General features: G+C 44.0%; 1 protein-coding gene across 1 annotated transcript in view; it reads right to left on the reverse strand.

The window, feature by feature from the left end:
* LOC138972597 (calbindin-32-like) overlaps window positions 1-14264 on the reverse strand; it is a 197744-nt gene extending 183480 nt beyond the window's left edge. Inside the window, exon 1 of the mRNA XM_070345253.1 lies at window positions 13408-14264. Coding sequence (XP_070201354.1) covers window positions 13408-13549 — 142 coding nt within the window. The 5' untranslated portion in view covers window positions 13550-14264. The remainder of the gene's footprint in view (window positions 1-13407) is intronic.
* Between the last annotated feature and the right edge of the window lie 295 nt (window positions 14265-14559).

Below are 14559 nucleotides of genomic sequence, written 5' to 3' on the forward strand. Positions count from 1 at the left end.
AAGGAGAAACAGAATCCGTTGGTAGCCTCTTGCGACATGCTGGGGAGCATCGGGTAAATTCTTCCCCCTAACCCGCGGGGGGTCTTCATACCGATACAGTGGGGTCACGAGGCTTAAGATTAGAAGGAACAAAAAGAATGAAAGACAGTCAGAAAAACTGCGGCTGACATTTTCTGCTCAACCAAATTAAATGAAGCTGGTTTTAAATACTGCAATTCGTGATGGGAGTTGTCGACGTTTAAAGACGTGTGTGTGTGAGAGAAGTAGTGTCCCAGTGTGTGTGTGTGTGTGTGTGTGTGTGTGTGTGTGTGTGTGTGTGTGTGTGTGTGTGTGTGTGTGTGTGTGTGTGTGTGCAAATGCGTGCAAATGTGTGTGGGTCTGCGTGTGCGTACGATCGTACGTCTGTGCGTGCGTGTATGCGTTCTTGCGCGTTTCTTTGTTCATGAAAAGAGGAAGACAGAGAGACAAGGTTTATAGTTGCATAAAGGATTCCAGAGAACGAAAGTTAATATGTAAAGAAAGTTGTAATTGACCAAATCAATAGATCCTTAATTATGTAAATGATGTGTACGCGTGTACAAGAAAGGGGTGCCTATGCGTCTGCGTGACTTATATAATTAATGGCTCCATTTGAAAGGCAAAGCCGCTTTTATCTTCACATGACGACCGTGAAATAATTGCATTTTCTGCCGCCCTTCGTCATCAATGGAACATCGAGCTGTTTTTCAGACTCCAGACAAATAAACTATATGCAGTGTTCTATTCAAAATCCCCTAGAGCCGTTTTCCTTTCATTCTAGGTTTTTCTAAATCACCCCGGTAAACTCATTGAATTATTGAACTGTTGAATTTCTATCGCCTCGCGCTCCTTTTCAATGGAAGAAAATGGCCACCTCTACTTCCGGTTCCACAGGGCTGAATTGCTGCTAGACTCTTTCACGCTCCTGCCTCATCTCTTCACAATCACGGTTTGCCAACAACCAATTTTATCAGACAGATGAACGCATAGACGCGACATTGAGGGTGCCTTTTCGCGGTCCTTAAATGGACTGGAGCCAACGGAAAGGCCTCCTTGTCAGGACCTGACCTCTGTGAAGACACAACCTCAACATTTCCACCATTCACCCAAAGTGATAACAGTAATCTTCTTGCCGCTCCAGTAAAGTGTAAAAGCGATCGAGCTTTTGACAAACGCGAGTCAGTGCTTGTACAGAACTTAATGATACACGATACCAATACATGCACAGCCTAGCGTTGACCTTACGATTCATTTTCTCCTTCTGACACCGAGACACTCTTTGTTCTCGAAATTCTGTGTCGGTTTCTGAGAGAAATGTATGAAAAGTGACTGTATGTTCACGAGACGCCAATAATCGCATTATGACATCTTCTCGAACTTTGTTTGGTTTATTCATAAACACACACATGATCATGCAACCACATGATTACACTTTGATTTGCTTTTGACGTAAGAGGTTTTACCCTAAAAGACGGGGTCAAGAAGAGACGTCTTGTTTTTTTAATCGGTGTCGCATGTCTTTGATATCTATTAGGCTTAAGTTATTATTCCCGGGGAAATGATAGCTGTGATTTTTTCAGTTAAAGGCTTTTATGTATTTTTTTTATCATAAACAGCCTGAAAGTCTTCGAGGCAAACTGCTGCCCTCAAGAAAATGGATAGTGACGGTCCTTCGCCGATAGTTAATAGGAAGGTTTCCGCCAGTTATCTCTTTGAGGTTTTGGGTGCTTACAGAGTACCGTGCCCCTTGCGGGGGCATCAAACATTGAAGTCACAAGCAGGGTCAAGGGGAAGGTCGGCTGGGCGGACAGGAGACTACAATAGGAAGGTTTCCGCCAGTTATCTCTCTTTGAGGTTTTGGGTGCTTAGAGAGTACCGTGCCCCTTGCGGGGGCATCAAACATCGAGGTCACAAGCAGGGTCAAGGGGAGGGTCGGCTGGGCGGACAGGAGACTATTGAGTATACACAAAAGACGGACAAAAAACAATGTCCGTCAAATCGACGTTGAAGATAAAAAGCGGCGCATTCGGGGCGGCTTTGAAGGCCAGCAATAGTTTTGCTTTAATGACTTCTACTGTTGCCCAACCCTTCCTTCACCATTTCGAACATCCTCTTGGGCAGGGACGGTCAGACTTTGGTAGCGTCCTGGCGAGAGTTACCTGCCCGGAGGCGGTGGAGGGGGATGGATGCTACCTGTTCACCATAACATATATGCTGTGCCACCCAAAAACCTAAGTAAGAACAATATCTACAATATACATACAAATAACTGTAAGGTGACATCCACAAGACACCACCCGCACGGCGACAGACAATGTGGACCTTTTCCTTTTGGGTTGTTGTTTTTCCCAATCGACTCGTCATAGGCAAACCCAGCAACACATTGCTCACGGGGAAGGCGCGGTAAAGACTTTGTGTGGCAACAAGCGATGAAAGGAACACCAAAGAACACCAAGAACTGGATCCACATTGACTCAGTTTATTGCATTTTGTCGGCCGATACGGGAGTACAAGTGTCTACCAGTACGTACCTGTAAATGAATATTTTAAAGTGACGAGAACGCCAATCGCCACAGGAGAGGACGCTCCAAATCGTATGTAACATTTGCTCCTAACATTGCACTACACCGGTTCCGACTCAGAAGACCCCATTGAATAAATACTGCATTTCGATTGATCCCCAAAATTTACAATCGTGCAAGAAGGCTTTCTAAGGGGCTCCGCTCACATATGTAACTTCAGCAGGACCGACGACGCACTGCAGCTTATCCCAGCCCGCTACATGTTGCATGAAAGGAAATCAGGCCAAGTACTCGTCATAATCCTTATCGCGGCATAAATAATAGGCAGTGCGTCGTCTGTGCCGCTGAAACTGCGCAGGTATATTCTGCCCATAAGAAGATAAAATCGGCACACGCGCTTACCTATTTCCAAACTAAAAAAAATGTGGAACACAAGGTTTGAGCTGTCGGCGACACAAAAACTGAGCTTGGACATGTCCAAATAATAAGATTGTGTCCACAAGCGTGCGTGCGTGCGAGTGTGTGTACGTGTGTGTGCGTGTGTGTTCGTGTGTGCGTTTGTACGAATACAAGGTTTTACCTAGGCAACACACTATTCTTGTTCAGGCGTATGTCAACAGCTATTTTGTACTGGTGAATTGTAAAATAAAAAAGGAAACAAATCAACCTTTGTGAAGAACAGCTCACTCTGTCTTGGAGGAACTATATAGAATAAAGAATTTCGCAGTTAAATGGCAAAAAGAATTTCGCAGTTAGATGGCAAAGCGGTTAAACACACACACACACACACACACACACACACACACACACACACACACACACACACACACACACACACACACACACACACACACACACACACACACACACGAAGACAATATCGTGATATTTGTATCTCTTTATATTCAGACATGGGTTATAAACACGTTTTTTACAGATCTCACGTTATGAAAACTCGGACACCAAATAAGATTGTGTTACAGAAAAATGTTGACACTTTGAACGTTGCCATGACATCCAGACGTCTTCAGGATCTTCTTAGATGCCATGAAGGATGCCTTGTATGTCAGCTTATCGCACTATATATATATGACTTTGTGCCAAAAGGTGCTCACCGAACAGAAGTCGGTCTTTTGTCCAAATAAATGTTTTCCAAACACTTTTTTTTAAATTAAAAAAAATTAATAATGTTTTCCAAAAACATTGTTTACTGAAAATCGATATGTGTGTGCATGAACGTGCAAATATATAGTGTAAATAATGTCAATAGTGAGACATGCACGGTTTTGAAGTTATCTTTATCATTGTTCTCAAATCCGCGCTAGCGGGTGAGATGAACAACGACTGTCAAGATCTGAGCCAAATGTTTTTTTGTTGTTAAAAAAAACATACAACATACATGATAAGCTGTCGTATATGTGAGACATCCACCCTACGACTGTGATGATTGTTACATTGTTCTTGTAAACCGCTTACCTAATATTTGGTCCGAAGTCTCGCTGCGTTTCCACTGTAAACTGAAGTGTTCACCTTTTGATCACATTTGTTGTAGCCAGTTGTGCATTTTTTTGTTTGTTTGCTTAACGCCCAGCCGACCACGAATAGTCAGGGCGGTGCGTGCGCCACACACAAGACAGAAGTCGCAGCACAGGCTTCATTGTCTCACCCAGTCACATTATTCTGACACCCGACCAACCAGTCCTATCACTAACCCCATAATACCAGACGCCAGGCGGAGCAGCCACTAGATTGCCAATGTTAAAGTCTTAGGTATGACCCGGCCGGGGCCCTTCGAACCCACGACCTCCCGATTACGGGGCGGACGCCTTACCACTAGGCCAACCGTGCCGGTCCAGTTGTGAATACTGTGTGACGAACTATATAGTTATACTGGAAAAATGTAGCACACACAGTAAACACTAATAAAACCGTAAGGTTGTAAGGTTACCTTTCGCATAAATTACGCGTCGCTGTCCTTCTAATAAAACAAGCCATAGTACATAATTTAAAAGTGCTCGCTACTCGCTGTTTCGGAAATGTAATGCACTCACGTAAAAAAATCGACCCTCGGGACAATTACAAGATAATTACAACGAACCGCGGATTAATCAAAAATGTGTTGAAAGCATCCCTTTTGTCTTCAGCATTTAGTGCCACTTTGACGTGCCAAACAACGCGACACTAGATTATCACTTATTCATTTTGACCCGCGAACTTGTCATGGATGATGAATCGCACCTAATACCAGTCCCAAAAAGCCAAACGGCAGCAGGGAATAATACAGTATTGAACGAGATAAAAAAAAAAACACGGCACGGTTGGCCTAGTGGTAAGGCGTCCGCTCCGTGATCGGGAGGTCGTGGGTTCGAACCCCGGCCGGGTCATACCTAAGACTTTAAAATTGGCAATCTAGTGGCTGCTCCGCCTGGCGTCTGGCATCATTAGGTTAGTGCTAGGACTGGTTGGTCCGGTGTCAGAATAATGTGACTGGGTGAGACATGAAGCCTGTGCTGCGACTTCTGTCTTGTGTGTGGCGCACGTTAAATGTCAAAGCAGCACCGCCCTGATATGGCCCTTCGTGGTCGGCTGGGCGTTAAGCAAACAAACAAACAAACGAGATAAAAAGGGGCTTTCATTTACAATCTGTTTCGCTGATAAAAGTCTCTTCAAAGAACTGAGCAGACATGCAATATCCTGTATGCGCCCTGTGGTGGCAAACACAACCGACGGACACGCGATAGCATCGCTAGCAGATAATTATAATCAGTGTTATGACAGCATCACCAGGAGAAATCATCACGGTGTTATTTTCCGTGTTGCTCATCGCCGTGTGTATGTTTGATCCGAGTGCGCTGCGCAAAGGTGTATGCTCAGTCGCTGTAGAAATGCTCTGGATTGAACTTGATACACGATCAGTTTGTGTCACTGATGATGATGAGGAGGAGGAGGCGGAGGAGGAGGAGGAGGAGGATGATCATGGTGATGAGGATGATCATGGTGATGATGATGATCATGGTGATGATGATGATGATGATGATGATGATGATCATGATGATCATGTCGATCATAATCATGTAATTTCCTTTCTTTTTTGGGTGAAGGACAAAGAACAGATAGAGCAAATAGGTAATAATAGAAAACATCACCAGTTCAATTGGTTTTCGTTCTCTTGGCGTAAATTACCTGTCCTGACTTTGGCCCGTCCATAAAACATTCGTTGTCTTTGCCCTGTACCTGTATTATTGACATTCCAGGTTAATTATAGAGATTTTCCGTGACTTTGTGCTTAATAGCACAAGGCTGGAGGCAGTACATCAGAATGATTATGACAGTCTCGTGTCGGGTTGGCCACACCAACATGCCCGGGTCGTGGTTTAGCGGGCAGCTAGGGTAGAGACGCATGGAAACGGTAGACATCTGTACATGCGCACCGAATGAATATGCATGTGATTTTTTTCTCTCAAATAAATGCGTCAGATCTGCACCAGGTGTGGATTATGAGGCGCACAATCTGCCCTTTATGGATTGCACGTGCTGCTGTTCTGGCTTAGTAGGTCAATACGGCTGGTATGTGCATGTAGAGTATTAACGAACATACGGAAATGTCTGCAACTTTGTGTGTGTGTGTTGTTGACAAGATTTGCAGCAATTGTGTCTCATTGTGCGTGTTATCGAGCAGAATAATAATCACCCCAATCTTAACTTAAACATACAGCAAAGCTTTTGTTGCATTGATCACTTTATTGACCTGTAGCCAGCGTGGTCATTATTTGCCGTGAAATCTATTGGAACATGCCTCCGTTCTTGTTCAGTGAGTCATAATATGTATGTATGTATAATTATATATGTGCATGCACGAATTTTTTTTTCATGTGTTCTTCATATTTACATTGTGTATGTAAGATTTCTAATGCTTGTTATCCCAGAAGCGTAACAATTACAGCGGCTCGTTGTTAATACCAAAATACGTAATATTTTCGCGTTTCGCTCATTTTTACTTGTTGTGATTTGTGATGCGTGTTATTCCGTCATCGTAACAATTAGCTTGTTGTCAATAGGAAAAATACAAGAACTTCTCGTACGCGTGTTTCGCTCAGTTTCATTTGTTGTGATTCGTGCTGCGTGTTGTCCCATCAGCTTAATAATCACCCCTTGGTTAATATCAATATACTTTACCCCGTCTTGTTTCGCTAGTCACTAGTATATTGACCCATTGTCAGTGTAGACAGTGCCGCTGCGTGATGTGGTATTATATGAAACATGTTCCCATAGTAGGCCAATAACTTTGGTTTATGAATGTCTGTGGTATTTGAGATGAATAAATCAGAGGAGCTGCTGTTGTGGTTCATTAGGCTTATAATCCAAGCTGCATAATAATCACCTCTTTATATTGATACACAAATACCTACACCTGTGTTGTTTAACTAATCAACATATTGACCCATTGTCCGTGTAGACATTACGTGCTGTGATATAGCAATGAGAACATGCTCGTGTTCTGGTTATGGTGGGCCAATAATGCAAACAATGTCGGTATGTTGATACGTGTACCAACATAAATGCGTCGGATACTCAGTTGTCGCGAGTCGTAATGTATATTCTTCCGGAAGCGTAGCCTACACATGAGCTCTTTATTAGTACAAAAGCACCTGCAGTTCTGTTGTTTTGCTTATTTGCACTTGTGATTCATGCTTCGTGCTCCGCGTTATGCAAGCAGCGAAATACCCCCGACCCCGCATATTGATGCGAAACACCCAACACACACACAAACACACACACACACACATACACACACACACCCGCGCGCACACACACACAAACACACACACACACCCACACACACACACACACACACACATATATATATATATATATATATATATATATATATATATATATATATATATATATATATATATATATACGCACACGCAACTAGCAATGATAAAACATAAACAGGTTGTTGCACTGTCCCCAATTTAACCCCGACTCAGTGCGCACAGCACATGCTAATTAAGGGTCAACGACCTGTTATTGTGTAATATGTACATATAATGACATCATTATAGATATATACGCATTAGAAACATGAATGCGTCAGATTTGCAGTGGTTATGATTCGTGATGCGTTTAGTTCTAGCAGCATAATAATAATCCTTTATCAATCTCAACACATACACCTGAACTTATCGACGTATCAGATGACTATTGATGATCCGTGTCTGTATATACTGGAACAACACAGGCGGCAGTAAATAAGTTCATGACATTTATTATAGGGGAAGGGCTCCTAATATGGACCACTTTTTGTTTCATGCTAATAACTAGCTTTGTTTTCTTGCAAAGAAGTTTCATTTTGTGTTTGGTAGTCCTTCTCTCTTAAGTGAACCGTTAGGCCTAATTAGAGTGAAATAGCTTTGATAGACATTCAGCAAAAATTAAATACAGAAAAATTTACAAAGGGTCCATATTAGGCGCCCAGGCTCCTAATATGGACCAGTGAAGCGGCCTTCACGAACCACTGTCAAAAGCCCCCTATACTTCAAAATAACATGATACAACTTAGTGTGCATGTCAGACTAATTCAAATATGCTTTAGATTTATCTGTTTCGGGTTGATCAGAGCATTATTTGAAGCACACCAGGAAACTAAAGAAGCATATCAAAAACAGAGTGAAAATAAGTGAAATTATCAACTTCCGCAAAAAGAAGACAATTTGATATAGTTTTTTGAAAGCTCGAGGGCTAGTTATGTGTTATTTTCAGCAAGCTTCTTAATGAAGTAATGAAAATAGCCTTTAGCTTTTACTTTCTTCGATTTGTTGAAGGTGGTCCATATTAGGGGACTCACACATACTTTGAGATTTTGCTATTATTAGCTTCATATATAGCAATTTTTGTGTGATAAAAGCTTTGGCTGTGGACAGAAACGAGTCCGTTTTAGGCGTCAAAGTTAGAGTGAACGCTGCCAAAAGTAAAAAAAAGATAAAAAGCCTGAAGGTTTTAAGGTTTGTGTTTCTGCAACTGTTTTGACATGCGCAAGTTATCCAGATAGGGTGAATACAGCGAATGAAATTGTTTTTAGCGCTCTAGCGCCGTTAGTTTGTCAGATCAAGAGGTGGTCCATATTAGGAGCCGGTCCATATTAGGAGCCCTTCCCCTATGTACGTCAATGTCTGTTTCTTGACCTGTAACCAGTATAGACAGTATGTGCTGGGAAAACCTACTGGGATATACTCCTGTTCTGGTTCAGTGGACCACAATATTGATGTATGTGCACGATGTTTTAGATGTGTGCAGCAGATTTATGTACAGTTTTGTGATTACTGATGCGTGATATCCCAGCAGCGTAACAATTAGCTCTTTATCAATACCAAAATACGAAGCATTCTCTTGTTTTGCTGATTTTTACTTCGTATGATTCCGTGCTGCGCGTTATCACAGCAACTCACTTTTATCACCCGTTTTCTGCTATCAATAAATTCAAACTTGTGTTTTAATAGCGGACCACTCTAGCTATGAACGCCGACCCTATGCATACCGCGAATGATATAATATGACAGAAACTGGCGCAATGATCCATTTAATACACACAAGCTGCTGTTCACCTGAGAAGCATTTTCCCCCAATCAATATATTAACGGAAGTGTGTGGTGGCGGTTTGCAGCCCCCAAGAATCGCGAGCAAAGCTTCAAGCCATGCAATCAATCAAAAGTTTTGATTGAGACACAGATGATGCTAGGACCCCACGCTGGCATGTTTGGCTTGAATATTGCCCCCGACCTTGAGGCTATTGACACAGCTCGGGCGAGTCGTCTGTGCGCTGACACTATTATTCCTGCTTGTTTTCTCTGTCTTTATCGTGTTTTCTTTGAAATCTCCGTGATATCAGGGCCAACTGTTCTGTTTTCAGGGTTTGTGTGGAAAACGTTGTTATTGCTCGTTTCTGTTTGTCGTCTGTTTTATTTTGTCAACATCTGGGATTTCCTGAGAATTGTGCTGTCTGGGTATTCTGCGATAAGGCACACATGCGTGTTTGGACGCAGGCACGCGCCCGCGCGCACGCACGCACCGTCGCGCGCGCACGCACGCACGCACACACACACACACACACACAAACATATACACACACACACACACACAAACACACACACACTCACACACACACACACACACACACCCACACACACACACACACACACATACAATTAGTGTTGAAGCCCCGTCTGTTATTGCGTGCTACTTCATCCTAAAACTTCCATAATTGTTTGTGTTAAATCACCATTGATTGTCCACTTCTCAACGATATTATACCGAGTGATGGCATGGTGACATTGAGACCGAATTAAGCTCATGCATAGAAGCAATTTACCCATGGTATTGTTGTTAGAAACAAAGGTGAGAATATCAACGCAGCATGGTTACGGAGCATTTTCCAGTTTGTGATTGCAGGTGTGTTTTAAACACAGCTCTTCTCCGAGAATAAAGTTGGGCATTTTTGACCGCTTTCATAGCGATCGTGTACTTTTCCGAAAAATCAGAACTTAGGGTGATGAATTTGATACAGTTCCGGAAACTGTCATTCATGAATCACTAACGCCCAATCATAAAAAACAAGAAAGGCCTGCCTTCTCTCATTATACATCAGAAGTTCTATTCAAACGGTAGCTTAGCATATCATTTGAATAGGGATTTATGCGCACCTGTGCAGCTGTTACGAGCGAGACGCAATTAAAGGCAGAGTAAGCCTCCCGTAAACCATCACAGATACGGTCAGGCTTTTACACACAGTACAAACACCATTTCATTTAAACACTCACCAATTGAGAACATCCTTGGTGCCCTCCGTAAAGAGCGAACAATTTTCAAAGAATTTATTTTTGCGTGGTTTATCTTACCCCTGAGCCATCGTGAACCCGTGTGATCCAGTTTTCCCTTTTCACAATGCAGTCGTCATAGTTGGTTATTTGAATGCGACTCGACGTGAGCTTATCTACAATAGCACGTTTTTTTTATGCACGAAACAACGGCTGTGGTTCACAAGAACTCTAGCGATGGCTTTTGACTGTTGAGAGGAACGGCGATTTGCACTGATAAACCGGCCGTCGTCTGCTACGACCCTTGCGTGACCCTGCTTCCGGGCTTTTCTTTTTTTAAACTTTCACAACTTCGAATTGTTCTGATCTTGTCTTGATGAAAAACGAATTCTTTTATGATTAAAGAATGTTTGTGTAACAAGCTGTCAATTTATTATTTAGATTTTAAAAGTTAGGTCTAGCGCAAAAACGAGGCGCCGTTGTTGTTAACGGAACAAGTCTACGAAAATAAATTCTTTGAAAATGTCTCACGCTCGACAGAAAGCAGCCAGGATGTTCCCGTTCGGTGAGCGTTCAAATGGAAGTATGCTTGTACTGTATTTAGACGCTCGGGGAGCTCTGTGATGGTTTACGGGAGGCTTACTGTGCCTTTAAACTGTCCACAAAATCCAAGTGATTGCTACCGCCAGATAAACGATATTCATTGGCTTTCTACGCCTTGCCTCGAAAAATAAAAAGACGATTTATTTGTTTTCCTAGCTACTGTTTCTAAGAGAGACAGCTGAAGTGCATGTGTCTGTGGAGTATGTTTTTAAAAGGCAAGGTTCTTCCCATGACAACGACTCGCTTACGACCTCGCTGCTATGCTAACTTGTTTTTTCTGTCCCAAAAACTAGTGTCTATTTGGGACATGACGTGGTAGGACTTACGACCTCAGATCTGGGCAGGCTTTTACACTTGGTATAAGGCGTTACCTCCATTTGGACATACCCCAAACATCAACTGCCTATCTGATTCTGTGCCTTCAATGTGTGTTTACGGCACGATGGCCTAGTGGTAAGGGAGGTCGTGGGTTCGAACCCCGGCCGGGTCATACCTAAGACTTTAAAATTGGCAATCTAGTGGCTGCTCCGCCTGGCGTCTGGCATTATGGGGTTAGTGCTAGGACTGGTTGGTCCGGTGTCAGAATAATGTGACTGGGTGAGACATGAAGCCTGTGCTGCGACTTCTGTCTTGTGTGTGGCGCACGTTATATGTCAAAGCAGCACCGCCCTGATATGGCCCTTCGTGGTCGGCTGGGCGTTAAGCAAACAAACAAACAAAAAATGTGTGTTTATTATTTGGCAGACAATATTTATGCGACGTGGGAAGGCAGAGACAAAGTGTGTGTGTGTGTGTGTGTGTGTGTGTGTGTGTGTGTGTGTGTGTGTGTGTGTGTGTGTAAGTGGGTGTGCATGTGTGTATGTACGTATATGTGTAAGTGCGTGCGTGTGTGTGTGTGAGTGTGTGTGTGTGTGTGTGTCTGTGTGTCTGTGTGTGTGTGTGTGTGTGTGCGCGCGCACGGTAACGAGCGGATGTGAGAGGCGGGATTATAGATGACTTGTGCCGGAAAAGATTGCATCACAGAGCTACAGGTGCATCGACTGTCCTTATTACTTCCTGCTTGATGTATCACCTGGCTTGATGCTGCTCAGTGTGTGGAGGTTGGTGGGGGGGGGGGGGGAGGTGAGTGGGGATGGGTGAATGAAAAGGGTTGGAGGTGTGTGTGTGTGTGTGTGTGTGTGTGTGTGTGTGTGTGTGTGTCTGTCTGTGTGTGTGTGTGTGTCTGTCTGTGTGTCTATCTGTGTGTGTGTGTGTGTGTGTGTGTCTGTCTGTGTGTCTGTGTGTGTGTGTGTGTGTTTGTGTGTGTGTGTCTGTGTGTCTGTGTGTGTGTGTGTGTGTGTTTGTGTGTGTGTGTGTGTGTCTGTGTGTGTGTGTGTGTGTCTGTCTGTGTGTCTGTCTGTGTGTGTGTGTGTTTGTGTGTGTGTGTGTGTGTGTCTGTTTGTCTGTGTGTTTGTATGTGTGTGTGTGTGTGTGTACGTATGTATGTGTGCGCGTGCATGCGTGCGTGTTTGTGCGCGCGTGCTTGTTTATGTGTGTGTGTGAGGGGGGGGCATATGGATCAGAGTCTTGGATGCGTATGAGGGATGTTGATACGTGCGTGCATTGAGAGAGAGAGAGAGAGAGAGAGAGAGAGAGAGAGAGAGAGAGAGAGAGAGAGAGAGAGAGAGAGAGAGAGAGAGAGAGAGAGAGAGAGAGAGTGGTAGAATGAAATGCTAACGACACGGACCATTGTCACAATTCCCTGAAACGCCATGGCTTGCAATGGAAGCAATCGTGCTGGTATTTTTCACAGAGAAACATCAGGCAAGAGCAATACGAAACAACGACATTTGAGAGTGTTTTTGTCATTCAGATCCCTTTCACTTCGATTAAGCGCATCTGCTCAACGACGCAGTTTATTTGTTTTATCGTGGTTACGTTTATTTAACCTATTTTTCTTTTGTTGTTGTTGCAACTTTTTCTATCATTCTTTACTCTCTTTCGGTTTCTTATTCCGTATCAGTCCGATCTAGATTGTAGTACACGTAACAAAGAAAATTGAGAATTAGGAAAACTGACAAGAATTAGGAATTGGCGATTTCCCCCTCTTTTGAATAAGACGTGCACAAATCAGCTTCAGCAACAAGTCAATAGACAGACACACGTCCAATCAGATAGACAGAAAGTCAAACAGGTGGTCACTCAGGCAAACGCATAGACAGACGGACCGACACAGTCACACTCAGACACGTACAGACACATAGCCAGGTACACAGTCACACAAACATACAGACACAGTCATACATACACACTGACAGACTGACGTGGAGACACACAGCCAGTCACACAGACGGACTGACAGACTGACATAGAAACACACAGGCATGCACACAGGCACACAGACTCACAGACAGACTGACGTAGAGAAAGAAAAAAAACCATGCAGGCACACAGTCACACAGACTCACCGTCGGTATCGTAATGATTCCAGACATTGATGAACTGCGAGGCAGTGATGCGTTTGAACTCGCGGGTGTTGAGGTCGCGGAACTGACGGAGGAAATTCTCCTGTCCCTTGGCGATCTCGCTGGCACTGGGGGTCTCTGCCATCTCTCTGCTGCACGGGGCCCAGGGTTCGAATCCCGAGAGTGTTGGCACAGAATGAGAAAGCTTTCCACACCACCTGCGCTACACGGGAAGGGAAACGTCAACACGTGTACGCTGCTATGCTACTCACGGTGAGAGTGTAGACAATTTGTGGGTGAATCCAAATGTAAACTTTTCTTTATGTGATGCTCTTTATTCAGTTCGATGCTCTTTTTTCTGTTCGATGCACTTTTTTCTGTTCGATACTCTCTTTTCTGTTCGATGCTCTTTTTTTCTTATTCGATGCTCTTTTTTTCTGTTCGATGCTCGTTTCCTGTAATGCTCTTTTTCTTTTCTCTGAGATCCTGGTCTCCTCTCTGTGACTGATGCTCTGCACTGCGCGGCAATCGGGTCTAAGTGTTTTGCCGACAAAGTCTTCTTATTGCTTACCCCCAGTAGCTGTGGTCACGCAAAGCTGTGAGCAATTTATGAGTGTGGACAGAAGCTGCCAGCAGCCAGCCTGACAACGCTAAAGATGTTGACGCTAGGTGGAAAGGACGGTCAACTCTGGGCCAAGAGTCTGCACACCGCAGTCAATAAACAATTCCCTCTCTCTTCCTCTCTCTCTCTCTTCTCTTCTCGTCTGTCGCTGTTGCTCCTACTACCGCCGTCGCCTTCAGTACTGCCCTGGTCGCTGTCGTTGTGACTGGTGGTGGTGGTGTTGCTGCTCCAGCGTTCGCTCCGCGTCTGTCGTCGTCGTGTCGACTTTGCTGTTGTCGCCTGCCTTGGTGGGGGTCGTGGTGGAGGTGGTAGTGGAGATGGAGGGGGTGCTGCTACAGCTGATTTTGGGTGTCAGCTTGCTGCCGACAATGTAGGTTGGGGAAGGATGGGGGGGGGGGGGAGGGGAGGAGGGAGGAGAGGGAGAGGAGAGAGAGGAAGGGGAGGGGGGGGGGGGACTAGACGGCCGACACACACTACTTGTGATCTACGCATTTCTTTGTATTTTTGTAATTAAATGTATCCCAGAGTTTTTT

Source organism: Littorina saxatilis, linkage group LG1 (genome assembly GCF_037325665.1).
Source record: "Littorina saxatilis isolate snail1 linkage group LG1, US_GU_Lsax_2.0, whole genome shotgun sequence".
Classification (NCBI taxonomy): Eukaryota; Metazoa; Mollusca; class Gastropoda; order Littorinimorpha; family Littorinidae; genus Littorina; species Littorina saxatilis.